Genomic DNA, 27,026 nt, shown 5'->3' on the forward strand with positions numbered 1-27,026 from the left:
GTTAGACACTGAGCCAAAGTCTTTACAGTGCGGAGTGGATTCTGTGATCACACACCCAAAAAACAACTTGGTACAAGGCATAAAATTCTTCCTGAGAATCAAAGCTGCCTTTTTACATTTTAAAGCAAGTTTCTAGCCATTATTAAGGTTGCAAACAAAAGGCATGAACTGGGGTGGGCAACGCCTGGTAAAAACCCCATAAGATTATGGGGGAGGGGTCTTGGCCCAGCAGGGTTTTCCACAATCTGTATACCACTCTTCCCTTCCCATGCCCCTGATCCTGCTTCTTGAGATTTCAGCAACATTAGCCACTGGCAGCGATGCTGTTGGTATTTGCTCCTTAATAAGAGCTGGAAACCTTTTCTTAAAAAAAATAAAAATAAAGGCTGAAATCTTCACGGGAGTAGCAAAGAGGAATGCAGTACCTTCTATGTCCCTCTCCCTGACTGACAGAGCAGAATGAATCTGTGCATATAAAAAAGGCATGCTAACTCATGTAGCTTAATGCTGGTGGCAGAGTTCAGCAGCAGTTGCCCTTGGGCTCCGTCAGATTCCGCTAGTTGCCTATTTTGAGATGCTTGATTGTTCTGTAAAGGGAATAGTTTTCATGTATCCCTTAATGCCCTGGCCTCTCCCTTTGTGCTCTCTTCCCCCCCCTTCTCCCACCCAGTGGACCTTTTCTCCATTCTGTTAAGCGACAACTTACATATTTATATACAAGGCTGTCCCTTTCCCTAATCACATGGAGAACAAAATATATCCAGTGCTGTTTGTTATGATGCTTCCCTTTGCAGGGGCAGTGTATCCTGAAGATCAGATCTTTTGGCCTAAGAAGGTGACCAGTTGCCTTCATGCTCTCTTTGTGACCTTCACTTTGGGCATCTGGTGAGACAAACGTTTGCTGGGGTTTGCCAAGCAAATTCTTACATTCTTCATGTGGAAACAAGTCTGAAAAGAAGAGCTGGAGGGAGCAAAATGATTTTATACTTTGATTTGGATTCCTGCCTTGAGCAGGGGGCTGGACTTGATGGCCTTATAGGCCCCCTCCAACTCTACTATTCTATGATTCTGTTGAAACACGCACTTCGACATCATTTGTCTGACTGCTACCACCTTTCATTGCAATTGTTGCTCAGGAGGTCGATAGCTTTCCGTGACATTTATTATTTATTTATTTATTACATTTATACCCAGCCTTCCATCTCACCCTCCCATTTGCGGCCTGGAGAATGCAGTGTGGCAATTTGTGGGATAGAAAAAAGGACGCTTATAACCCTCTAGCTGCAAACAGTCAAGGAGGGGGTAGGGACACGTTTTCAGCCCAAGAGTCCCATTTCCTTCAGGGCAGCCTTCTGGGGCCTGCGTCTAGTGGTGGGCAGGGCCAGAATCAGAGCAACAAATGCAAATTTTGCCTTTGTACAGTAGGCTAGTTTCTCCACGTATCTGCACACCCCTTGCTATCCTCCATCCTGGCAGGCAGGCAAGAGGCATTAGCCATCCCCCTGACACTGTCTGGTTTCCTGGTGGTGGACACAGCAGCCAAGGCAAAGGGCCTTACGCTTTTGTAATTCCATGTGATTGAGGCTGCGTTGATCAGGGACCAAGGGCAGACAGATGAGGCTCATCTCACGGAGCTGTAGGATTAGAGTGACTGCAGCGCCCTCCCCCGCTGCCCAAATGGCAGTGTGCAGTGCAGGAGCTATGTGAAATTAATTTTGGTTCCATGCAACAAAGTTTTCCGTACAGTGGGGTGTAGGCTGGAGAGAGGCGCTACCCTGTGTGGAGACAAGCTGTTGCATTCGTCAGGACTGACTGAAACCATGTAGAAGGTATCTGGAAAAGAGATGCTCCGTATGTGCGAAAGGATGGTCACTTAGACATTCTTAGCTGGGGAAGGCACCCTTTGTGAAATCCATATCCTTGTCTGTTTTCTTGAAGGGTTGCAATCGAGCTTGTCTGCCCCCTCTCCTTTTTTCCCATCCCCAAAATGTTGCAGGCAAAATCGGATGTTCGCCCTGTACAGTCAGAAGACCAGCTCTGGTACTCGGAGAGAGAAAAAGTGTGTGTGTGTTTAATAGTGGCTCCATTTTCCAGCTTCCTCAAAGCAAAAGAATGATGTGAGAACTGCTGGATCTTCCCTTGATTTTTAGAAGGAGTCAGAAGCAGACGGCTACGAGGGCCTGGATTTTCTCCCAGAGCTCATTTCTCCCACCCGAAGAGGCCCGTCTTTCATTGCTGCTCTTTCTCTTCTTCTCCAGGCTTTTTGTGTGTAAAAAATCCAAGCTGCCGTGGTGGTGAAGGAAGAGAGCAAAAGAGATTATACAGATTAATATATGAGAGAGAAATTTTTGTCCTACAGCTGCAGAGAACCTGATCTTCAGATGTTTTTTGAGTTCAGGGTTCACTTGGGGCTCTTCCAGACAACTTGTTTGTCGAGACTTCATCCTGATTTTTTCATGGGGAGGTAAGTGACATTTTCCCATCACCTTCCTTATCACAAAAAGGAAAGCGGGGAAGTCTTCTGGGGAAGTGGATTTGTTATGCAGCTATAATTGTGCAACCTGAATTTGCCAGTAAGTGGTTAAATCCCACCTGAAAACAGTGACGGCCTGCAAGCACCCTCCGATGAATGTGGTCTTTGTGCTGATCTGTCCACGCAAGGGAAAAATCAGGTGATGGAGAACTGTGCTACTAGGACTGTACCACTTCAGGCTATGGGTGGGGAATTGCATATTTGCATGTTCCCTTGTGTTAGAATCACCTCATGGACCTCTAGTGATCAAGCAGAAAGCTAAATTAGAAACCTCTTCCTGGCATTATAGGTTCTCTTTTATGTGGGGTAGCCTCTGTCAACTTGGTGACCTCCAGATATTTTTGTCTTGGAGAGAACCAAGATGGTGAAAACTGATGGTAAGGGAGCATGCACAATTCCCCCTGCCTGTGTCTGCAGTTCCAGGAATTTTGTACCATGTGATTTTTCTGTCCATGTAGAGTGGCACTCTAAGCAATTTAGAGCTTACTAGCTAGAAGTCAGAAGTGATAATGTGACCTCTTCCAACCTGTGCAAGTTTAATGTAAGGCAGATAGCATGGCTCTTAAAATGTAAATGTACTGCCTTCAAGTCGATTCTGACTTATGGCGACCCTATGAGTAGGGTTTTCATGAGGCTAAGAGGCAGTGACTAGCCCAAGGTCACCCAGTGAGCTCCATGGCTGTGTGTGGATTCGAACCCTGGTCTCCCAGGTCGTAATCCAACACCTTAACCACTATGCCACACTGGCTCTCAGCATGGCTCTTACCCTCCATAAAAAGATGATAATCAGAGCCAACAGCAGGAGTCCCCCAAGGATGCTGCCAATCAAGATCCAGAGGGAAAGAGGGACCAGTTTGGACTGGATAATCTCCAAGACAATCTGCAACAACAGAGGGGAGAAAACCACTGAATCCTATTGCTAGTTTTGAAGGTATGATGAGCATTCAGAGAACAAAGTGCTTCATCCATGTTAGTTCTGTCGGACTGAAAAGGTGTCACTTCTGGACAGGTAGAGTGATGTTCACATAAGCAGGGTTTTATACCTGAGTTTTCCTAAGTCTAAGTCCAACTCATTCAGCACCTTAAAAACAAACAAAAAAACTCCAATGGTTTCAGCCCTTATGAATGTATATTTGAAAGTGTGTGGCTCATAGTTGCATCTGGGCAATCCTTACGTAAGAGAACAAACGAATACAAACCGGATTTTGAAATCTGAATGACATAAATTTTGCATGCGGCAATAGCAGATGAACTAGATAAGATGTGAATGGTGTGACTGACCCTTAGATGCCCTTGTTTTCTTTACTAAATAGTTTGGAGTGGGGTGGGGGAGAGAGATGATGGTCTGGATTGGGACCCTGGTGGGAAGAGCCCCCCCCCGCCAGCAGTCCTGATCCAAATCTCCACCCACCCAGCTCTCTGCTATAAGTAAAAGAAAGACATGCTTAAGGACCACTCATGGAAAATACAGTGTATAGCAGCCTTCCCAAAAGGGATGCCTCCAGGTATTTTGGACTACAACTCCCAGCAGCTGTGCTTGCTGGGGCTGATGGGAGTTGTAGTCCAAAACACCAGGAGGGCATTGGGTTGGGGAAGGCCGATGCATACTTCGCCTGTGAGATTTTCTGTGCTGAGAAGCCAGACTTCACTGCTCTGTTGTATCTCCTGGCCCTTCTCTGTTGCTAGCCTCCCTCCTCCAAAGAACACCCCAAGAATAAACTATTCAAATAGCAGAAAATGCAAAATTAAGAGGGAGTTTGAAAATTTGTGGGGCTTTGCCTACTTGAAGCAGGTTACAGAGCAGAGGTTTTCTAGAAGCAGGACTTCCTTTTGATGTGGCTGGGCCTTCCCCCACCCCATACTAACCAGTATTGAGTACCACCGCCACTTTTTTTTGCAGCCCATGACATCCACAGGACTTTTGTCAAGGTACGAGTCTGAGCACCTCATTTTTTACCCCAACAAGCACTGGCTGCTAATACAGAAGGAGGTGCAGCTCCATAGCCCAGGCCTTGAAAAGGCCACTGTCGCTCCAGCCCCTCTTACCTCCCGCTGATGCGCCGCCTTTGGCAGGAGAAGGATGCTGTCCTCTTCTTGAGTGGTCAGCATGAACCTGCTCACCACCTTCACAATCTTAAATTTAGCCTTTGTCCCATTGGGAGAGGAGAGGAAATAAAAAGACAGAAGATATCTTTTTTTAAAAAAAAGCAAAAAACCTCCCCAGGCATCCTTCCTTCCCTCCCTAGAATGTTGCACAGCAGAACAGCCTTGCAAGGATGGACAAGTTGCTAACGGTCTGTTACCAACTGAGCTGGCAAGTACGTTTATTTTGATTTCTTTCATTATTGCATTTATATCTCACCTTTTCCTCCAAGGCGCTCAAGGTGGGGTACATAGTTCTCCCCCTCCTCCATTTTATCCTCACAACCACTCTGTGAGGGACGCCAGGCCTGAGAGACTCTGACTGGCCCAAGGTCACCCAGTGAGCTTCATGCGGCTGAGTGAGGATTTGAACCCTGGTGTCCCAGGTCCTAGTCCAACACTCTTAATTGCCTGTTCTTCCCCCCCCCCCACATTCAATCAAGATTTTCCCTTACCACAAAAAATCCGATTGCTTTTTTTAAAAAAACCCTTATGTCGTTAACCACTATTTGGGAAGTTGGTTAGTGCAAAACATTTCTTTTTTGGTGGGTAGCTGCTCCCTGAGCATAATGCAGCCATTTTGTTTCCAGTCCCCCCCCCCCCCCGCTTCCCAGACCAAATGGCGCATCTAGATGCCTCTTTCCACAGATTTTGCTGTATACTATAGGCATGTCCAAACTTCAGCAATCTGTTTGGAGGAACTATTCTCTCAACATCTGCAAAACACAGTAACTATAGAGGATTACTCTGGAGCCTGTAATCCCAGCGCATCTATCTACCTATTTATTTATAATTTTTATTGAAGTTTTATTTACTTACTGGATTTATATCCTGCCTTCCTGCCAAGGTGGTTTACCATGTTAAAGTACTAAAACAAACAAGTAATATAAATTATATAAAAGATGGACTGACAGAGTTGTCTCAGGCCAACTGGGAGCTGATGGCACAAGCTGTCTGGCCTGTGCACGCTCTCTTTCTGTCAGGCCCCACAGAGCTCCAGGGAGAGTGGAGAAAGGGCTGACCCCGCCCCCCCAGTTCTCTCAGGCCCTCGATGGCTCAGGAGCCAGCAGTACGTGTGCTCCCTGGCACAGGATTCCTGTTGTTCTTGTTTCCAGAACAAGACAGGAAAACACAGCATCAGTAGGGTACATCTTTCTCAGATGTTTTCAAAAGTAAAGTGATCATTCATTACTCTCATTGCTGCAGGCTTATATTTAAAGGATGCCATCTGCAAAGAGACTGACAGTGTGCACCATTCCATTTATACAGACACCACCCCTCAATGCTCCCAGGTGACCATATTTTAAGAGCCAATATCTCAATAATAAGGGCAGAAAACAGGGTCAACAAAGGGCACTTCTTCTTAGTGCTCTTGTGCAACCTGACTGGAGATGTATCAAAACCATTACCTTGGATCCTCGCAAATGATCTTGTCCTATTAGCTGTTGAAATTTTCCACAGCCCAACTTGTGCAGCAACTGGGCAAGGGAGAACCATCACATCCTGTTAAATGCCTTGAAGGCATCCAACGACAATAACTTTACTGGAGAATTGCTTCCAGCGGCATGATATATTATGCTCAGGATTCGCTGGATGGATTCAGTTATCTAGCATCTCAGCATAAAACCTGTCTGGTCAGGGGCCATTGTAATGCCAGTAAAGATGTTTAAGCACTGCACTACAACAGAGGTGAATAGTTTTGCATCCTAGCTTATTAAATATATTGACCCTAACTGAACAGGATCCTTTTTCTGCTTTAGCAGTACAATTGTCTATGTTTCCATCTATGTTTCTGGTACAGCAACACCCTCCAGAAGTAGCTGAACAGACGCAGGATCAGCTGCTCTCTAAATGGCTTGTAAAAGCCGTTCCCCCAGCTCCTGTCCACTCCAGATGATTTTCCATTTTTTAACCTCTTTATCACCTTCATTATTTGCTGTTCAGCAACTGGAGTATTTAGGAATTCTCTCCGAGATCATGAGAGCTGTTGCTGTCATGCAGATAGAAGTTGCCCTTTGTGCTTGACCGTGATTTTGAAGGGGAACCCACCTATAGGGAATGCTGCTGCAATCAGCCTGAACTGTTTGCGCCTTCTAAACATCTCAGTGCTAAGGTCCTGGAACATCTGCACCAGCTTGTCATTATAAGTGATTAATGTTGTGCTGAGCTTTGAACATTTTATTTTTCAACACTGAAGCATTGGAAATGGACTGCAATGTGTCTGGGGAACTCCCCCAGCTGCTGCCTCACTTCCCCTGCCCCAAAACACTGCTATGCACCCTTTCAAAGTCATCTACTGAGGCAATGATCCTTCCCTGCAAGCTATTAATCCAGCTAGCCAAAAATTCAACTATAGCTGCATCTTTCTCCTGCTCTGAGATTCTTCTCCAGCTAAACGTTCTTCCTGGGACTTCTGCCTTCCTGCTGTGCCAGTTTGTTCTCTAATTCTGTGGTCGCCATCTTGAGTTCAGCAATTGTAGGCTGGGGTTCCAGATTTAAAAGTAAACCTTTGTTAACTGTCTTTGCTGTATCATTCAGCTCTGAGGAAACCACTGAAATGTTAGGCTCTAATACCTCTAGGGCTGCTGCCCAATCTGTAAAAAGCATTCTTCTGAGTTTATATATTCATCAGGTTCACCCTGAGCTGTCAACTCACGTGTCAGTTTCCTGCTCTTAGAGGCCACTGCACAACATATCAATATATCTGCCGATGTATTACAATATCAATATCACTGTCAGAATCACTATGTTGAATTTCCGGCTCACCTTGCACCCTGGGCTTTTTTGCAGGGGTACATGGGGTCCCCTCAAGTTCATACTGTTGTGGCCAGAAAGCTCATGTTTTAAGCTGTCACCCAACACAATTATTATTCTGAGGTAGGGAGACACACAAAACGTGGATCTGAACAACTTGTTTGCGATATAAAGTTCTAGTCTGGAAGCACCCAGAATTTTATGTTCTACAAAAAGTTGCCTTCTGTTCAGTCATGTGAATGTACTAATAAGTAGATGAATGGAAGGACCAGAGCAATCAGATGCATGAAAAGTATGACGGCATTCAAGAAAACAGAATTGTGCAAAGTTACATAAAGAAGAATATAAATTTTAAGTTCAGTCTAATGCATATAAGAAGCTCTTTCTATACAGAGTCAGACCATTGATCCATCTAGTTCAGCATTACACTAGCTGGCAGCAGCTCTCTGGGGTTTCAGAGAGGGGCTCATGATTGTGAAACATTTTCCACCTCTTGCTGTGGCAACCACAGGTAAAGGGGGAGGGCATCTGCTTTGCATGCAGAAGGTCCCAGGTTCAATCCCCAAGGGCAGCTCCAGGCAAAGGATCTCAACCCCCCGCCCTCCCTTGGCCATTTCAATCTCTGGGGAAACACGGCCCTGTTCTCCCTCTCAAATAGCTCCCCTTTCCAGTGACGAAGACTCATTTTGAGGAGTAAATTTCTCAACGGCAGTGATGAACAGAAGAAAAGCGAAAACAAGAGAACGCAGCATCTCTTTGACACAGGACAGTGGACTGATGGCGGGAGGGTCAGAAACAGAACCAATAAATAAACAATGCATGCAGAAGAGATGGGAACAGAATCTGCACTCACCCTCCTGAAAAACTCGTTGTGAACCGCTCTCAGCAAGGAGACGGAGACTTCCGCATTCCTCTCTATGCGCAGCAGCTCACACTTCACAACGTGGCATCCGGTATTGGTGCAGTTCTGTCAGGAAAGAGAGATGTCGGCCCTTTGCCCGTAAGAGCGGCTTCTAATTCTGCCCAAGACCATTGCAAGGTGTGCTCAGAGTTTTAGGCATTTTCTGTTTCTTTCCCATCCTGTTCACATGTACCTATTTCCCAGTGCTTTTTCTGCCTCAGACCTGGGCTGCTTCCAGCTGTGAATGAATGGAGTAGCACTCAGTCATTGCCCTCCTGCTCTAAGCTGCAAATGCAAGAGCAACTCTGTTTCCAGCCTTCTGGAATCCAAATAACATTCTGCAGTCGGGGGCAGTCCCCTTTCTCCAGCCCCAAATGTTGTGATGGGATGGTTTTCATTGGGAACTCAGTTATGTATGTGTGGGTATTTAAGGGTTAAATAATCCCCAATCCTGATTGTGATTGAGGGCCCCAATCTAAGCAAAAAAAAAGGCTGCTGTAAAGGAAATGCTATTTGGAAAGGGAAAGGTTGAAGTGGTAGAGTTGATCCCTGGAGTAGAGAAAGCAGGAAATTCATAGAATCATAGAGTTGGGGAGGGGGCCTATAAGGCTATCAAGTCCAACCCCCTGCTCCATGCAGGAATCCAAGTTTAAAGCATCCCAAAAAAGGCTCTTCAGCTGCCTCTTGAATGCCTCCAGTGTTGGAGAGCCCACCCCCTCCCTAAGTCATTGGTTCCATCGTCATAATGCTCATTCTGTTGTTTTCAGCCCAACGCTCCAGCCTATCAAGATCCCTTTGAATTTTGTTTCTGTCTTCCAGGGTATTAACTATCCCTCCCTAGAGCACAATCTATATAGGTCATAACCCATTAGAAAAGTTATTGAATAGCTGCGCAATGGGTCATCCACATGTGGGGAATTCGCACGGCTGTTCCATAATATTAAAAAGAAAACTTGGGGAGTCAGGGTGGAACAGTAGCTGAAGAGGGAAAAGTATTAAGAAAACACAAGGTGGGGTTGGGAGACAGGAGAAGAGACTTCAGTGTGTCTACAGTGTGGGCAGAATATAGCAGAATGTGCATTAAAAACATTAGGGTAAATGCAATTGCAGGTTTATTTATTTATAAAAGTATATATATTCTGCCCTCTCCCAAGATATCAGGCAAGATATCAGATTAAAAGCAAACCCCACTATATGGACCTTCACTTTACGGACACTCGCGAGTACAGACATATTCACAGTAGCACCATTCCCCTGTTTACGTACGCTCGCTTCGCAAGGACGGACACTTAACGGCATGACGCCACCGCCCGATCAGTTTCCAACTACAAACGTTTTCTTAAAATAAGGCCTACCGTGTTTATTTTAGTTATAAATGCGTTATTTACATGAGTTATACCCGTATATGACGACTGCAGTGCAGTATATGCATCGATAAGTGAAAAAAGGTTGTGCTTCACTTTAAGTACATTTTCGGTTTACGTACTCGCTCTGGACCCATTGCGTATGTTAATGCGGGATATTCCTGTATCAAACAATTATTAAGATAACTGACTGCTTAAGAACATTGTAGACAACTGCACAGTTCCTGTCAGCGTAAAAAATGTCTTCAACAGATGTCTGTAAGTCAAAAGTGAGGATGATCAATCTCTGTTGGATGAATGTTCCACAACGGAAGCAACGACCCTAAAGGCCCAACTTGTAGTTGAGGCCAGTTGGGTCCCTGACAGAGCCAGTGTGGTGCAGCAATTAAGAGTATCAGACTAGGACCCAGGTTCGGATCTCCACTCGGCCATGAAGCTCATCTTGGGCCAGTTGCTGTCTCTCAGCCTAACCCACCACGCAGGGTTCTTGTGAGGATAAAACTGAGAAGGTGAGAACCATGCTTGGTACCACCACCTTCAGCACCTTGGAGGAAAGGTGGGATATAAATGGAATAATAAAAATAGACTATGAATGCTCCTCCTGATGATCTCACTGATCATTTGCAACATAAAATAGAACAGCTGTCACCAGATGGCACACTGTCACTTTTAATCTTTTCTGATGGGGCTTTTATTGTTATCAATTAAAAAGAATACTTTCAATTTTACTAAAATGCTCACAGTGGAAAAGAAAAATGGGGTTGTGCTAGAGGTGGCCAGCCTTGAAGCCAGAGAGGGAACAAGAGGAGGCTGCCCTGCTCTTTGGCACTCACCAGTTGCTCTATGTGCTCAAGTTCTTGCGGATGAACAGGGATCACACCACCAGTTGCTCTTTGGGCTGTCTCTGTCAGATTCTGCAAGGTGCAGGTCACCTTGGAAATGGAAGAAGGTACCAACATATGAGCCAGGGCATCCACAGCAGACATGCAGGCCTCCAAAAACTTACACCCTCAACAGCAGCAGGTAGAAATTCCTTCCCCACATTTATATTTGGCCTCCATATTCTCCTTTGGCAATAATATCACCTAAACTCAGTGGTGGCCCCCAAATTATGGAATGATCTCCTTGATGAGGTGCGCCTGGCACCAACACTGTTATCTTTTTGGCACCAGGTTAAGACTTTCCTCTTCTCCCAGGCATTTTAGCACGTGTTTTTAAATTGGTTTTATTGTGTTTTAAATTTGTATATTTGTTTTTAATGTTTTAATTGTTGTTAACCGCCCGGAGAGCTTCGGCTATGGGGCGGTATACAAATGCAATAAGTAAATAAATAAATAATAAACTATACTCAGCAGCCTCCTAATTAAGAGGAAACTGCTGAACCCAAACTGCTAAAGGAAGCTGTCAGAGGTATTTGCAAATTGAGATAAAGTTGAACTTTTAGAATGATCAGATCTCAGGATTTGCATCAGAGGACCTCATAAGCCCTGAGCCACAGGAGCCTGGCTGCTGGATCAGGCTAATGGCCCGCCTAGTCCAGATTCCTGTTCTCACAGTGGCCATCCAGATGCCCCAATGGGAAGCCCCCAAGCATGGCATGCGCACAACAGCATCTTTTGCCTGCAAGCCCATAGACACTAACTGTAACCTAGACTGGAGTTCTGAAACAGAGCAGAAGAGGAATCAGCGACCATCGACCCGCAGGCCAAATCTGCCCATGTGCAATATGCTGTGCATTTGTAGGGCTTGTGCAGAAGAACTTTCTGCCAGGTTGTGCTCCATGGGAGGGGGAGTGTCATTTGGAATGTCTTCCTCAGGAACCAAGATGGGCTGCACCGTTTGTGGAAACGACAGCAAGAAGTGAGGCCTCGTAACGCCTGCCCAGCCACTTACATTATCTGCAAGGATGCGTGTGACCGAGAGGAATTCACTGTTCTGATAGGCTGTGGCAGGCAGATCCATGATGAGGGAGAGATTCCCCACTACATAGCAGCCAAGGTTTTGCACCTGCAAGAACGAGGATAGTGTTCAATAAATGGGGCAGACACCTGGAGAAAGCTAAAATTAAAAAAAACTGTAGGGACGCCATTTTTAGAAACGAGCATTTTGGATTTCTCTAAGTTGAATGTTGAAAATCTGATTGTGCAAGAGCCATAAACTAAATCTTCAAGCCCATAAAAGTAAACAGTGTCTTTGCATTGCAGACAGATAGTGAAATTATCTGTCAAGCAGTCTCTGCCTGTTACGTAGCTGTGAAACCAGAAATCCAAAAGAGGGTAGAGAAGAATTATGGTGATAAGAAAAAAGGCCTGGCAGCACCCTCCCTACCACATTTCACATATAAAAGGTGGGAGTAGATTTCTTGGTGGAGAAACTGCCAGTTCTTGAGCCATGCCCCCTCACGCCGACCAGGGAGGAGCAATGGGGATAAGCAATGGGTTAGGTTCCATACCACACCACTGTTGACAGCTGTCTCATAATTTCTGTTCTATCACTCACAGGGTGGGAGGAGAGGGAGGTCATAGAATTGTAGGGTTGGAAGGGGCCTATAAGGTCATCCAGTACCATGTTCTTATACAAATTCTAACAGTTGCAACCATTATTAGACTTAATCCCTCACTGATATGATAAGCCTATTTCCATTTTATCCAACTCCTGACATGATGGAGTTCCCCTCCCTCCTAAAACTAAATGGATAAATAAAATCCCTGCACTGAGAAGATGATGTCTTGACAGAAGGAGTGCTGAGCCTGGGGCCCTCCAGATGTTGTTAGGCTCACATCATCCCTGGCCGTTAGCCATGCTGGCTGGGGCTGAGAGGAGTGGGAGCCCAAACAGCTGGAGGGCCACACAGGTGCCCCAGCCCTGGTTTTAAAGCGTTTGTATTCCAAGGGTGGAAGACGAGCACTCAGGCATGTGAGCTCTGCAGTCTGAACTGAGTTTCTGCACTAGGACTCCTTTCACCCTGATATGGACATGGCCTTCTATGCGCAGAGATATTTTTAGATTTTGCATGGAGGAGCCTGCAATTGCAATCTGAAGTGGTTCAGCCCAGACGCAGGTTTGCTGCTGCCTTCCTAGTGCAGCTAATGTTGTAGGGCAGGTGTGGGGAACCTGTAGCCCTCCAGATGCTGCTGATGGGAGTTGTAGTTCAGCAACATCTGGAGGGCCACCATTTCGCCCCGCCTGTTGTAGGGTGATGTTCTGCAGCTGTTAAAAGGCAGAGCAGCCCGGCTAAAAAGAAAGATGGCAGCCCGTCTTGTGAAACCCCCCTGCCTTCCCCTCCCCTCCCCCCATGGTTCCCTATTTACCTTGACAGTAGTCCTGAACTCAGGGCTCATACCATCTGGAAACGTACCAACAGGATGCACTTCGTAGCGGTTCAGGGTGGACTCACTGAGGGAGAGAAAACCACAGCAAAACAAGGCAGGTCAGTTCTAGTGCGCCATTTAGATTGTGTAGGCCACAGTTTCTGATTTCTCCATGGCAACCCTTGCAAATGAACCAGATCCGTCCCTTACTCTACAGAGGCGGCCCAAGACCTTTTGTTGCCTGAAGAAGAAAATCTACGTGCCTTCCCTTTCTGTCCCACCTTACCATGCTTAACCCCCATGGTGGAGATATAGCAATAAAGTAAACTGACACCCTTTAACAACACGTGCACCACCACCCTCAGAGGCAGGCCAGATCACCCCTGCCAGCGGGCTGCAGGGAGCCATTGTAATGTCATTTCTTTCCAAGCTCTGTATCCATTCTGTTACCAATTGGATCGCATTAGTAAAGTGAAGATTGTGCATATCTGGTGCACCCGCCATCTTGCGCATCCTCTCCCTGCTTTGCTGGCTCTGGTTCTTCAGCCTTGGTTCAACGGAGTTCCGCTCCTGCCCCCCGCCGCCCCAGGAACTCCACAAAGTGGAGGCCCATCCCCTGCTCCCCTCCCTGCAAGCAGCTCACTCCAAGCAGAGGGCCTCACCTGGTCAGGAAAAGGTCAGGCTCATAACGGACGTGGGCAACGGGTTGCACAGCGTTGTCAGCCAGCGTCTCGTTCAGTTCATGGCTGTCGCTGCGGGACAGATGAAAGAAACGGTGCTTTCATCATGTGGACCTTTCCACAATAAGTTCTTTTTTTAATGTTTTGCATCTTATTATGGGTGGGGACATTTCATTGTAAAAAGTACGTTTATGGCCCCAATCCAACACAGAGTTAACTGCACTTCAGGCCATTCGTTGATTAATATGCTGACAATCATATAATAGCACAATCCTATACATGTCTACTCAGAAGTATATATACATTTATTTCACAGTATTTTATCCTGCTTTTTGGGCAAAAATGGCTCCCAGAGCAGTTCCCAACAATCACTAAGTCTTTCCCCACCCTCAGCCTTACAATCTAAAAGGCATGACACAAAAGGAAAAGGGTTTGGGAGGGAGGAAGAAAACAAACACAGGCACTACCCTTAGTGACAGAGTTCTTATAATGGCCAGCTGGAACGGAAACTATTCAAGGAGCTCAAAGCTTTGGTTGAGCCAATAGGGCAGCCCTGCTGGGGACGATAGTGGTGGTGGTGGTGGGTGAAGCCTGAGGGGGAGCTAGTCTTCTGAGGGTGGCCTCCTTCCCTTCCCCCTGCTGTAGTAAGTTCACTGGGGCTTGCTCCCAGATAAATGGGTATAAAAATGACAGATTATTGTTTACAGAACACCATGCATGTCCTTCTTGGCAATCACTTGTGACCGAGTAAGATTGTCTTCCAAAATATAGTCTTTAACAATGGATCCGTCTGAATCTGTATCCACCGCTGATGTCCCAGACCATGACTAGGGGCTTCTGGATTTCACAGTCCTGCCCCCGTCGCCATTTGCCATGGGACTTTTGTTATGGAAGACGCCTGTGCGTGAATTTGTTTTATGTGGGGAGATCGGTGCACCACGATCAACACACCATCTTGACAGAAAAAGGCTTTGATCCAATGGCATGGGTACCATGACGATTGGAAGTCCCTTATCTGCTGCAGCCTTCATCCGACTTCACAGCTGTTGTAACATACACATTGTTATCCTCCGCCTGTTCTGCCGTTGAGGACATTCTTGGATCGTTCTTTGTCTGGTTCCTCTCCCTTGACCTTACTGCCATGGGTGACCCTGCTGGGAGAACATGACTTGCGACGGCATCGCTCCCAAGGTTCATTGGAACATGCAAGCCCACTCACCACTACAATGCATGTACAATGTGCTTCGTAGCACAAGCAACAACAGAAAAAGAGATCTCTGCCCTCAAGGATCTTACAACCTTATTTTTTTTACCAGACAGAGAGAGCAGTGGGAGCGGCAAAAGTAAATCCAGGGAGTGGTCAGTGCCTCATTACAGGAGGGAGTTATGCCCACCGCCTTGAAAGAGGTGGTGACACTGCCCCTCTTGAAAAGGTCCTCCCTGGATCCAGAGGGTTTTTTTTAAAAAAAACTGCCATCCAGTCTCCAGTAGTCCCTTCCTGGTCAAGGTGATCGAGAGGGTGGTGGCCAGCCAGCTGCAGGAATGCCTGGAGAAAGCAGATTGTCTAGATCAGTGGTTCCCAACCTTTATGAGCACAGGACCCCCTTTATAACCTGAAATTTTTTTGTGACCCCCTTCCCCCAGGGAGGCAGACTGGCTGCCAGGAAGGAAGGGGGAAAGCAGCCTTTCTTTGCAGGCTTGCTTCTTTTTGCTTCACAAGAAGCCCTCTCCTCTCATTCTAAGTAAGGGCACTGTCAGTAGCAGCAGTGCAAGGAGACGGGAATCAGTGCTAGTAATTCCCTCTTCTTCCTGGTAGCTCCACCCTCAGTCACCTTTGGCATCTGCCATGTATTTTATAGGCAGATGCCTGCCCTTAGTGCGCCTGAAAGACGCTCTGGCGCTTCAGCAAAAGGCCTCCCCTCTCGTTTGGAGCAAGGGGGAGGTGTCGTCTGCAGCGGCAGCAGAAAGCAGACAGTGTAGAAGGAGTGAAGACTTTTTAAAAAAATTAATAATTCATTTCTTTACTGTTCACGGCCCCCTCTGGATTACTTCCCGGCCTCCCTGGGGGTTCCAGCCCCCAGGTTGGGAACCACTGGTCTAGATCCATTCCAGTCTGGTTTCCGGCACTGAAACAGCCTTGGTGGCCTTGACTGATGACTTTTATTAGGAGAGAGATGGGGGGGGGGTGACCCTGCTGGTTATCCTTGGCTTTGGACACCATTGTCCATGGCGTCCTCCTGGAATGATGCAGGAAGGTGGGAGTTGGAGGTACTGTGTTGCAGTGGTTGTGCTCCAGCCTGCAGGGCCGCTACCAGAAAGTAGGACGAAGAGGTTACTGCTTGGCTCCATGGCTTTTGGGCTGTGGGGTCCCACACGGGTCCATTCTGTCCCCTATGCTATTCATCATCTACAGTATACATGAAACTGTTGGGAGCTGCCAATCAGGTATTTGGAGCACGGGGCCATCAGTATGCAGATGACACACAGCTCGCTCTCTCCATTCCATCGGAATGAGGAGAGGCTGTGAAGGTGATAGACAGGTGTCTGGAGGCAGTGATGGGCTGGATGACAGCCAACAAACTGAGGCTGAACCCTGATAAGACGGACGTCCTGTGGGTGGGTGATTTCTACTGGGAGGGGTTGTGCTCTCCCTGAAGGAACCGGTTCATACTCTAGGAGTACTCCTGGATTCCAACTTGTCACTGGAGTCTCACGTGGCTTCTCTGGTTATGCCCAGCTTAGGTTGATTCACCAGCTATGGTCTGTCCGTGCCTGGCCTCAGTTGTCCATTCTCTGGTGACCTCCCATCTGGACTACTGTAATGCACTGTATGTGGGGCTACCCTTGAAAACAATCCAGAGGTTACAACTACTGCAGAATGCAGCTGCTAAGTGGGGCAGCCCGATGGGATCACGTGTCACCAGTCCTGGAAGTACTGCACTGGCTGCTAGTGAGCTACTAGGCCAAATTAAAGGTGTTAAAACTAATACATAAAGCCCTAAATGACTTGGGACCCAAGTACTTAAAAAGGGCCTTCTCAGGGTCAACCATCTCAGACCCTACGATTGGGAGGTGAGGCCTTATCGGTGGTGCTGTCACTTGGGGCTGCCTGGCTGGTATTGACCCATGACAGGTCCTTTCCAGTGGTGGCTCCCCATTTGTGGAATGCTCTTCTCCCTGGTGAGGTGCATTTATTTATTTAAAACATTTATAACCCGCTCTATTTTCAAAGAAAAATTTGTCTCCTTTATTAATGACTTTCAGGCGAAATTCAAAAACATTCCTGTTCACTTTGGCTTTTGAAGGCTGGAAGATACTGCTCCTGGCAACCCTGACAGAATGTTTTAGAATGCCGCTTTGTGGTTTTTTAAAACTATGATTATTGATGTGTTGTATGCCCTGGGCTCCTTTGAGAGGAAGGGCAGGATATAAATGAATGAATGAATGTGAGTAAATGTGTTGCCACCTGTCTGTTGACATCACAGCAGCTTTTGTCCCTACATTCTTATTGCAGATTAATTAACGTGGACATAATACTAAGAGGAGGGTTACGCCCTTGGATGTTAATGCAACCTCTGCATGTAAATCAGCTGTATAAGGGAAAGAGGCAGGGAGGTACTGAACAGAGAAATGGCTCTCCCTGATGGAGCAGTGTGGGATTTCTGTCCCCAAACACAGTTGCTGTTGTTTTCTCTGCCTGAGTCCAGATGTCTGCATGGCAGGCAGGCAGGCAGACCTCTGAGCTGCCAGGGACAAGAACAAGTAACTTGGGTTCTGGGAGAGTGTGGGCTCTACCCCAAATGAAAACCCACCCCTGTACAGTCTCACATTTAGATTTACCAATACGCAGCTTAAGCATGCAAAGAGGGCCTTTAATTTTTATTTATTTTTTAGTGGACCCAAACATCTTGGAGGAGAAGAATTAGGCTCTGGGCAAAAACTCAGCCAAGATAATTTCCATTAATCCATTAATGTTTACAATAGTTCCACTTAATACAGCTCATGGTTTGTCTGGAGCCTTTGATGTAGGGATGTATGAAGTTAGCAATGTCCGTTCTGTCATGCATTTGGCTTAAGCAGAGCTGATTTATTTCCACTGCAGTTTGGATTCTGCCAAACACAATGTTATTTGTCTTGCAGTCCCCTATGAGCGCAATTTTACCTATTTTGTCATGTTTTTGTTGTTGTTATGTGCCTCCAAGTCGACCATGACTTATGGCGACCCTATGAATCAGCGACCTCCAAGAGCATCTGTCATGATTTGTCATGTTTACTACTACTGATTTCACTTTGAAGTTTTCCTGCTTCTTCACAGACACAATGTATATGCTTTAGAGTTGTCTTTTCACAGTAAATGAAGTAGCTAATGGCTCATGAAGATGCCCAGCACAGTTGGGGGTAGACAGTAGCACAGGCTTCAAGCCTAAATGTGTCTACTTAGGGGTAAGAGCCTTTGAATTCAATACAGCTTACTTTTGAGAAAGGGGTTAAGATTGCAGCCTCAATCCTACACACATTGGCTGGAATGGCAAAGCCTCTGTTCTGGATTAAGTCCCACTGATCCTCAGAGATTTAGAGGAACAGCAAAACATTTTTAAAACATTTGGTTGGTTGGGAAAGAGTTGGGTTGCCTGTTTTTTGTGTCCTGATTAAAAAAAGAAAGTAAAAGGGTATCACAAAAGCCACCTCTTCTTAATCTCTTTGAAACCCCATGTAGTTTTAAAACCATCAAAGTGCAGTGAGCAAGCTTTGAAGTTCACTTGAATGCTTCTCCCAAATGAATTTAAACAATACAAAGAAACTGAAAGCATGGGGAGTGGAGGATTAAGAAGGTCTTTCTGTGCAAGATGTAAAATCAAGCAACAGCCCCTCTCCTCTGGTAAATAGAAAAGTCAGCAGTTGTTCAAATCTGTCCTGGGAGTAAGTCCCGTTGATCTAATAGGATTTACTTCTGAGCAGGCCTGCAAAAGATTGCACTGTCACACTGCAGAACACATCCCACATTCTGCTTGAGCTAGATGGACCAGGGGTCTGACTTGGTGGAAGCCGCTTCCCATGTCCCAGAGCAAAGCAATTATTAATGGCCAACGTTGGGAAAACATCTATTGCAGGGTGGGTGGCTAGGAGGGTGGTCTTCTCCACTGGAATGTCAGGCAGCACCCTTCACTTTTGCTGACTCTGGTTCTAGTGGACCATGTCATTTTGGACCACCCATGAGCCTCTACCATAATTACTGTCATCTTCTGCCACTGTTGCATCTCCCTGATTGTTCAGAAACAGTGCAAAACAGCATTACAAACATTAAGATTACGTATGTAAGATTAAGTATGTTTCTGAACTCATACGGATTGGACCAAGATGAAGGAGGTGTGAAAATTGGAGGGAGAAATATCAATAATTTAAGATATGCAGACGATATACTACTAGCAGAAACCAGTAATTATTTGAAATGAATGTTGTTGAAAGTTAAAGAGGAAAGCACAAAATAAGGACTACAGCTGAATGTTAAGAAGACTAAAGTAATGACAACAGTAACTTTAAAGTTGACAACAAGGACATTGAAAGACAATAATGCTGGGAAAACCAAAAGGGAGTAGAAAAGAGGAAGGCCAAACAAGAGATGGATTGATTCCATAAAGGAAGCCACAGACCTGAACTTACAAGATCTGAACAGGGTAGTTCATGACAGATGCTCTTGGAGGTCGCTAAGTCATAGGGTCGCCTTAAGTTGTAATCAGCTTGAAGGCACATAACAACAAAACATGTTTCTGAACTCTGTAGGACTCACTTTTCAGTAAAACATACATCTCACCAGAACTGGCTAGGTGTCTTTCAATATTCCCTTTGGGGAGGTGGCTAAATGATGGGCCAATAGCCACTCCATTTACAATGATATAACAAGGCAGTCAGGAACAAAACACAGAACTGTGTATTAATCTGCAATTCTTTCCCCCTCTTTTAAAAAATGGCATTAGCACCAATCTGGTCCTGATGTGTGTGCTGGTTGGGGAAAACCCAGACATACTTTTCAATCCATTTCTTCTTTTGGTGGGCAACACCTGGAAACTAGTGTTGAAGTGTTAAAAAGGGAGTAGGAAAGGTTCTGTCCATGTGCACCCCAGGCTGCTCTGCAACTCAACTATCCTAGCTGTAAAACAGTGATAACATTAAACACTGCAAAATAAAAAAGGGAATTTGTTGTGCTAGGGCAGACGTAGGGAACCTTTGGCCCTCCAGATGTTTTCAACTACATGGCTATTTCCCAGGCTTGCTGGGGCTGATGGGAACTGTAGTTTAGCAACACCTGGAGGGCCAAAGGTTCCCCAACCCTGTGCTAGGGTGACAGTGTGGTTTAATCCACTTGAAATGTGCACACCTAAAGTTCCAGCATGTGCTTAAATCCTTCCCACAAAATACTGAAAGCCCTAGAAGAGCCCTCAGGAGAGGTCAGCTTCTGGTGTTCCTAAATGCACCAACAATATTTCATAACGGCATCGTTAAAAGGCAAAAACAGGGAGAAAACGGGACGGTGTTTTTTTGTGGAACCTAAATCCCAGGAAAATAGGGAATCTCCATCCCTGGTAGGAAGGGACACTTGGGAAATGTTAAATTTGGAAGGGGAATCCTGACTCAGTTAAGCCAGATGCCAGACCAGCAATGATAAGCAAACCCGATTACTATGTCTTTAAACAAATGGGGACAGGAAGCCAATCTAGTATGACTTTGCGTTCTGAACGCGGGTCTCAATTCGTGAACTCTAAAGGGCCTTCACAGATCTCAGTCTGGACTCGCCTAGTCCACGTAGGTTTGTTTCCCTCTCCCTGGTTCTCACCTGCTGGCTGTGAGCTTCACCTGTGCTTTGTTCAATAGGGAGGAGCAGCTGAATTCAAACTCAAGGACAAAGGCTACCTGAGAAAGATAAAAAGAGGCATTTTTTAAAAGGGGTGGGGGGAGAACAGCCATGCCTTAAAATATCCCAAAAGGGGGTGTGGGAGGGAGTGTTGTGGACCTCAAGTGCAGAGGCACAGGAGAATGGGTCCTGAAGGGGAACTGCAAGCTGGGGTAAGTGAGAGGCAGTTAAGCCACTGGGAACATTATTCCCAAACCCTACTGAAGAACTTGCCTTGCCAGCTAAGGTCCACCTAGTTCAGCCTCCTGTTCCTCATTGCCACCTACCTGGGCAATCACAAGCCATGGAGCGAAGGGGACACCCTTCCCCACTTATCAAGGTGGCCATTTATACATTGCCAAAACAAAGCAGAGAGTTTTGCATATCATTTGCACATGCTAATGTATGTGTATTTAGAAATAGATCCACTTATTTATTCCATGTGTTTGCCAACTTGACTGGGTGGCCTCCAAGTTCTAATATTTAAAAAGGGAGAGAAAAATCTTTCCATAGTCACTTACACACACACCCATCATAATAGAACTCTCTACCTCATCCTCCTTTAGCTGCCTTTTCTTTTTCCCCCTACATGATAAAATGCCAAACACAGTTCACCTGGGAAGCGTTCCAACCGAGCCCACTCTTCCAAGGGGATCCTGAGGAGCCGGTCTCTCACCTTTGCCAAGGACCTGAAGACAGGGTAGCCCACGCTGCACGTTCGGGCCTGAGCAGATGGGGCAGTGCATTCCACCTTCACTGGGTTCTCCCCCTGTGTAAGAAAGGAGGGAGTTAAGCAGCCGTGCCCTGATATAGACCTCCATAACTGTAAAACTGTGAAAGGAAATCACCCATCCCATGGAGAATGAAGTGAATAGTTAGAAAGGGGGTTGTGTGTGGGAGGGGTGTGTGCATGTGTGTGTGTCAGCATCACTTAACTCTCTAATGGGGTAAGCTTTTTTTTAGCATCCAGGATTTTAGCCCCTAAAGTGTGTGGGATATAGCACTTTTTAGTCTTTTAGTTTGGGAATGCTTAATTCTTGTACCCCTATGTCAGCTTTTCCCAGTTTGGTGCACCCTAGTCAATAACTGCTGAACCAGGCTGGGCCCTTTTAAATGAAGAGGCTCCTCCCGTAGAAGGTGGAACTAGCCAGGGAGACACAGCTCCTATTTAGTCTCCATCTGCAGATGACTGCTGCTGAAGTTAAGAACTGAGCACTGCTCTTATGGGATCTTCAGCCTGAGCAGCATGGCCACAGAGCTGTCCAGGGTACCACTGAAGCATCGCCTTGCCTCACCTCGCCAGAGGCAATTGCTTGAACAGAACAGATGCTTGCTTGCAGAACTCACCTGAGAACTTGCCTCTAGGAAGAGTTATGAAGGATGGCCAGGATTTCATCTAATACTTACTGGTAGCAAAGAAAATCCGTATTACTAGGATATGGTCTCAAATGTTAGAGGCAGGTTGCTATGTAAAAATAACTAAATAATCCAAGTATACGATATATAACAATTTCATTATTATATCAACAAGAAGTGTCTGGAATGGGGTCCAGGCTCTTCAAGAAGGGTGACCACCTTTTGCATTCCTGGGAGTGCTTTCAAAAAGCTGCATGGTAGGCAGAAATTCAACAGGTCTGAGGGAAGGGCTGACACCCAGCTATTTAAAGGCATAAGAGACTTGGGCTGGGGGAAGGTGGCAGCTGGAGTTGCATACATTCTGGGCTCAAGTGCAGAAAGCCTGCTTGATCTGATAATAATCATATAATCTCTGCTTTCGTTTAAAAGCAAAACAAAGCACAACCCCATGCGACTGTGACAAAAACATTCATGGCTGCAAAGACAGGCTTGAATGCCTGGTGCAATCTCAGGAGTGAGAGGTGGCATTGGATTTCTGGAGCTCAAGGGGTGTGTTGGGGGGGGCTCCAATGCATGTCTCATTGTCTTCCCCTGTCCCCATGATGAGAAGAAATGAACAAACAGAATAAATTATGCAAAAATACAGTAATGCCTCAGTTAACAAAGGAGATGCATTCTTGAGCATTATTAACAGAAACTTTCGTTCCAGAGGTAGGAATAACATGGAAAGAATAGGGATAGGTTCCTACTCCTGCTCATAGTTGGGGGGGGCAGTGTCAAGAGGGGCTCTAAAGGGTGCCTACCTGGCACCCACCCCTCCCCCTCCTCTGAATCGTATTGGATCCTCCCCTCCCCAGCCCTGGGAGAAAGCAAGAGGTCGCTTTAATGCAAACACACAGGCTTGTCAGTTTCACCCTAGCAACAGCAAAGACACAGCCTGGACAGTTTCACCTTAAAAGGCACAGGCTTGTCAGTTTCACCCTAGCAAGGCAAAGACACAGTCTGGTCAATTTCACCTTAAAAGGCACAGGCTTGACAGTTTATCCAAAGCAAAGCATACCTGGTCAGTTTCACCTTTAAAAAAGCCTTTGTTAAAAGGAAGATTGGTTAACTGAGGATTGGTTAACACATTTGCATGAGTCATACAGGATTTAGCTGGTGGCACCATGAGATTTAAGCCTTGGAGGTGTGAGGGGCTTTCTCCAGAATACTACGAAACCTATCAGTCCTTCAGAACCCATCATTGTTCCTTGCCAGGGGATGCCCCTCGCTACCCTGGTGACTACACCCTGCTTCAGCCCACCCCTCTTAGCCACACCAAAGGACCAGCCAGGAACGGGGCTACTGCCGCACCTTAGGCACGAGGCTGGAGAAGTGGAGGTTTCTGGAAAACCAGAGCCGTAGGCTGGTGTTGTAGGCGTTCTCCTGCTTGTTCTCCAGAAGAACATCCACCAAGACTTTCCGCTTCCCTTTGCGGATCACGTGAGGCTTCTGCCTGGAACAAGAGGAGGAGATGGCAAATGCCTGGCTTGCAGGAAAGGGAAGGAAAGAAAGGAGGGCCGCCTTCCCCAGGGAGGTCCAAAGCTTGGGGGCCAGCTCAAGCGTCCAGACACTTCCCAATTTAACTCGATCGTTACATTTGTTTTGGAGATTTATAACCCACCTCTCAGTCAAATGGTTCTCAAGACTGCTTACAATAGATCAGGGGTCACCAAGTTTTTTGGGCCCATGGGCACATCTGGAAACCTGTTGTGGGCACCCCAACCTGAAGGGAGCCCCAGGTGGCTCACACACAAGAGGATGACATAAAATCAATTTAAGACCACAGTCTTAACACAGGGTGGGGAAATTTTTTCATCCTGAGGGTCACATTCCTTCATAGGAAACCTTCTGTGGGCCACTTGTAGGGACAGAGAGAAAAGTGGGCAGAGAAATGTGTGTACCAACTAACTTTTGTACAGTAAGCTACACTCCAATCATGCAAAAGTCAGAGGTTTACACTCTCTCTCACACTCACTCACACTCTCTCTCTCCATCCTCCTTCCAGGTACGGAAGAAGCATTGTCACAGTTCAAGGACCCGATCCAGCCAGGCAAAAGCACTCAAGGAGGGAGCAGAGCCGGGCCGGTGAGAAGTATAGTGTGGGCCTGAAGAGGGGCTGGCCTGGGCAGGGAGCACAGTGTAGGGAGAGGAACCAGGGCCAGACAGGCTGCTCTGGAGGGTTGCATTTGATCTGTGGGCCTGAGGTTCCCTCCTCCTCTTCTAATACCAGCAATATAAAACACTTCATAAAAGCTTGAACACCCAAAAGCCTGGCCAAACAGAAAGGTCTTTACGTTTCTCCTGAGCATAGGCAAAGAGGTGGTTAGCCTGTTTCCCCTTGAGAGGGACTGCCACAGCCAGGGTGCCACCACCAAGTATGCCCTCTCTCAGATCCCCATTGTCCGTCCTACTCCAACTGGTGGGGCCTCTCCCCAAGGTATAGATTTCAGGGTAGAAAGTACTGGCAAAGTAGGCGCTCTTTCCAATAACCCCTTCAACTGGGCCTGGCAGCTCACGGGCAACCAGTACAGTGCCCTGAGGTGAAATTGCTGCACTGTACAATAACCAGCAGTAGCATCCTGCAGTAGCTGCAACTTCTGGACTATCTTCAAGCGTAGCCCCATATGGAGCAAGTAGCAGGAATCTATCTGGAAGGTTATTAGAGCATGGATCACTCTCCCCAATAGTTGGAGACAAGTGTTCTTTCTGGTAGCGAGGCACAGGGGACTCAGAGGTATTTAGCAAGAGGAAGACCTGATTGCAGCCACCCAGTAACCCTTGCAAATCTACCCAGAAGTAAGTCCCACCAATTTACTGCAAGATATGCATGAACAGGATTGCTACCTAAGGCTACATACAAAAGTACATGGAAATCAGGACGCATTGCATTTTGACTTGTGTTCTCTCTCTTGAGGTCAGCCTCTGGCATCCCTCTCCCCTCGCAATGCATTTGACAGATACTCTGGCCAGCAAATCAAATGCTGATTCAGTGGTCTGTCTTGCCTCTCTCACCATGCTTCAGACGGGATGTCTGACTGTTTTTTTAATTATTGTTAAAGCACCATGTATACATTAATTCTATTAAATGTGCATTCCTGCCGTTATCTAAAAAAAAAGGAAGATGATGAACACTGAAAAAAACTGCTTCAGAAGAGGAGAGATGGGTTAGTGTTGGCCAGTCAGTGCTATGTAGAGCTATTTTCTACTCCAAAGAAAACATAAGTTTTCCCCAAGTTGATTCAGGAAATATGGTTGCTGTATATCTGACCAAAAAGTGGTGAATGTGCCTCCACAGATTCACAACTCCAATTGCGGCCATCTTGTAGGGAGGCCTGACCCTCTGAGCCCTCCAGCACAGACTTTTCAACTTTTCACTCTATGCACCTTAACCCAGGTCTCCAGAGGCCTCCACAGTCCTCTGTGTTTTGGATCTGATTCCTACCTGGAATTTGGATCTGATTCCTACCTGGATCCAGTGATATCCATCCGAGCTTGCAGCACCAGATCTGTTATACACTTGTTGTCATCGCCACAATCCTTGAAGAAGGGGATCTAAAAAGAAACCAACAAGTAGGATGATTCTGTGGGATGCAAACCCCTGCCCCCTCAGGCAGGAACTGTGATGATGATATTGAGAATTAATCATGATTACAGAAAAAGATACTTACACAAATAGGTTATAAAACTACATATTAGTTCTTAAGCTGAAAACAACAGAATGAAATTCAACAGGGATAAATGCAAAATTCTACACTTAGGAAAAAGAAACCAAATGCACAGTTATAAGATGGGGGATACATGGTTCAGCAATACGACATTTGAGAAGGATCTTGGAATTGTCATTGATCACAAGCTGAATATGAGCCAACAGTGTGATGTGGCTGCAAAAAAGGCAAATGCTATTTTAGGCTGCATTAACAGAAGTATAGTTTCCAAATTGCATAATTTAGTTCCCCTCTATTCAGCACTGGTTAGGCCTCATCTTGAACACTGCATCCAGTTCTGGTCTCCACACTTCAAGAAGGATGCAGACAAACTGGAACAGGTTCAGAGGAGGGCAACAAAGATGATCAGGGGACTGGAAACAAAGCCCTATGAGGAGAGACGGAAAGAACTGGGCATGTTTAGCCTGGAGAAGAGAAGACTGAGGGGAGATATGATAGCACTCTTCAAGTACATGAAGGGTTGTCACACAGAGGAGGGCCAGGATCTCTTCTCGATCATCCCAGAGTGCAGGACACGGAATAATGGGCTCAAGTTGCAGGAAGCCAGATTTCGACTGGACATCAGGAAAAACTTCCTGTTAGAGCCATACAGCAATGGAACCAATTACCTAGGGAGGTAGCAGGCTCTCCGACACTGGAGGCCTTCAAGAGGCAGCTGGACAGCCATCTGTTGGGAATGCTTTGATTTGGATTCCTGCATTGAGCAGGGGGTTGGACTGGATGGCCTTAGAGGCCCCATCCAACTCTACTATTCTATGATAAGCTGCACAAAAGAAAAAAGGGAATTCCCATCTATTTGTAAAGAAAAAGTTGTATATATAATCTATTCTTATTAAATTTCATTTTAAATATACTGAATATCTTAAGCATCTTACATATCTCAGATCCCTTCTGCAGCATATAATCAATCCCCATGCCAGTTATTCCTAGCTTTTTCTTTTTTAAAAAAGAAAATTGGGAGACTGGATTCCATTTTGTTTACCTCCTTCCTTATATGCTCTTAGGGTCAACTTAATGCCCTCGCTATGCTGGAAGACCTGACAACAGTCTGTGCCTGTGTTGCAATTGCTTTTCAAGATGTTTTTAAAGCCTTAAAAAAAAAAGATGTTTTTAAGAAGTTTTGTTTTAATATGTTTTAAAGTTTTATTTTTAAGATGTTTTAGAGTGCTTTTAATTTTTTTGTTTGTTTCTCTGGGCTTCTGGCAGGAAGGGTGGGATATAATAAATTTTAATTATAATAAATTTCTAATTAGCTCTGTTTTACTTGGTTTATGATCCAGGAAGAAGGAACTGGTGTTGGATGCAGAATTCAACTTCCCAAGAATCTCA

At 46.0% G+C, this 27,026-nt stretch overlaps 1 protein-coding gene across 3 annotated transcripts in view; it reads right to left on the bottom strand.

Annotated features, from left to right (window-relative positions):
- Positions 1 to 647: 647 nt before the first annotated feature.
- The window catches only part of ITGA10 (integrin subunit alpha 10), a 92,134-nt gene continuing 65,755 nt past the window's right edge, over positions 648 to 27,026 (bottom strand). For all 3 annotated transcript variants that reach the window (XM_061606891.1, XM_061606892.1, XM_061606893.1), the window contains 12 exons: positions 25,439 to 25,524; positions 23,284 to 23,425; positions 21,251 to 21,343; positions 20,518 to 20,594; positions 13,668 to 13,757; positions 13,006 to 13,090; positions 11,588 to 11,701; positions 10,528 to 10,626; positions 8,283 to 8,396; positions 4,580 to 4,678; positions 3,300 to 3,413; positions 648 to 2,283 (listed from right to left, as the gene is read on the bottom strand). In XM_061606891.1, the coding sequence (XP_061462875.1) occupies positions 2,230 to 2,283; positions 3,300 to 3,413; positions 4,580 to 4,678; positions 8,283 to 8,396; positions 10,528 to 10,626; positions 11,588 to 11,701; positions 13,006 to 13,090; positions 13,668 to 13,757; positions 20,518 to 20,594; positions 21,251 to 21,343; positions 23,284 to 23,425; positions 25,439 to 25,524 (1,167 nt within the window). In that variant the 3' untranslated portion in view covers positions 648 to 2,229. The remainder of the gene's footprint in view (positions 2,284 to 3,299; positions 3,414 to 4,579; positions 4,679 to 8,282; positions 8,397 to 10,527; positions 10,627 to 11,587; positions 11,702 to 13,005; positions 13,091 to 13,667; positions 13,758 to 20,517; positions 20,595 to 21,250; positions 21,344 to 23,283; positions 23,426 to 25,438; positions 25,525 to 27,026) is intronic.

Source organism: Rhineura floridana, chromosome 22 (assembly GCF_030035675.1).
Source record: "Rhineura floridana isolate rRhiFlo1 chromosome 22, rRhiFlo1.hap2, whole genome shotgun sequence".
NCBI lineage: Eukaryota > Metazoa > Chordata > Lepidosauria > Squamata > Rhineuridae > Rhineura > Rhineura floridana.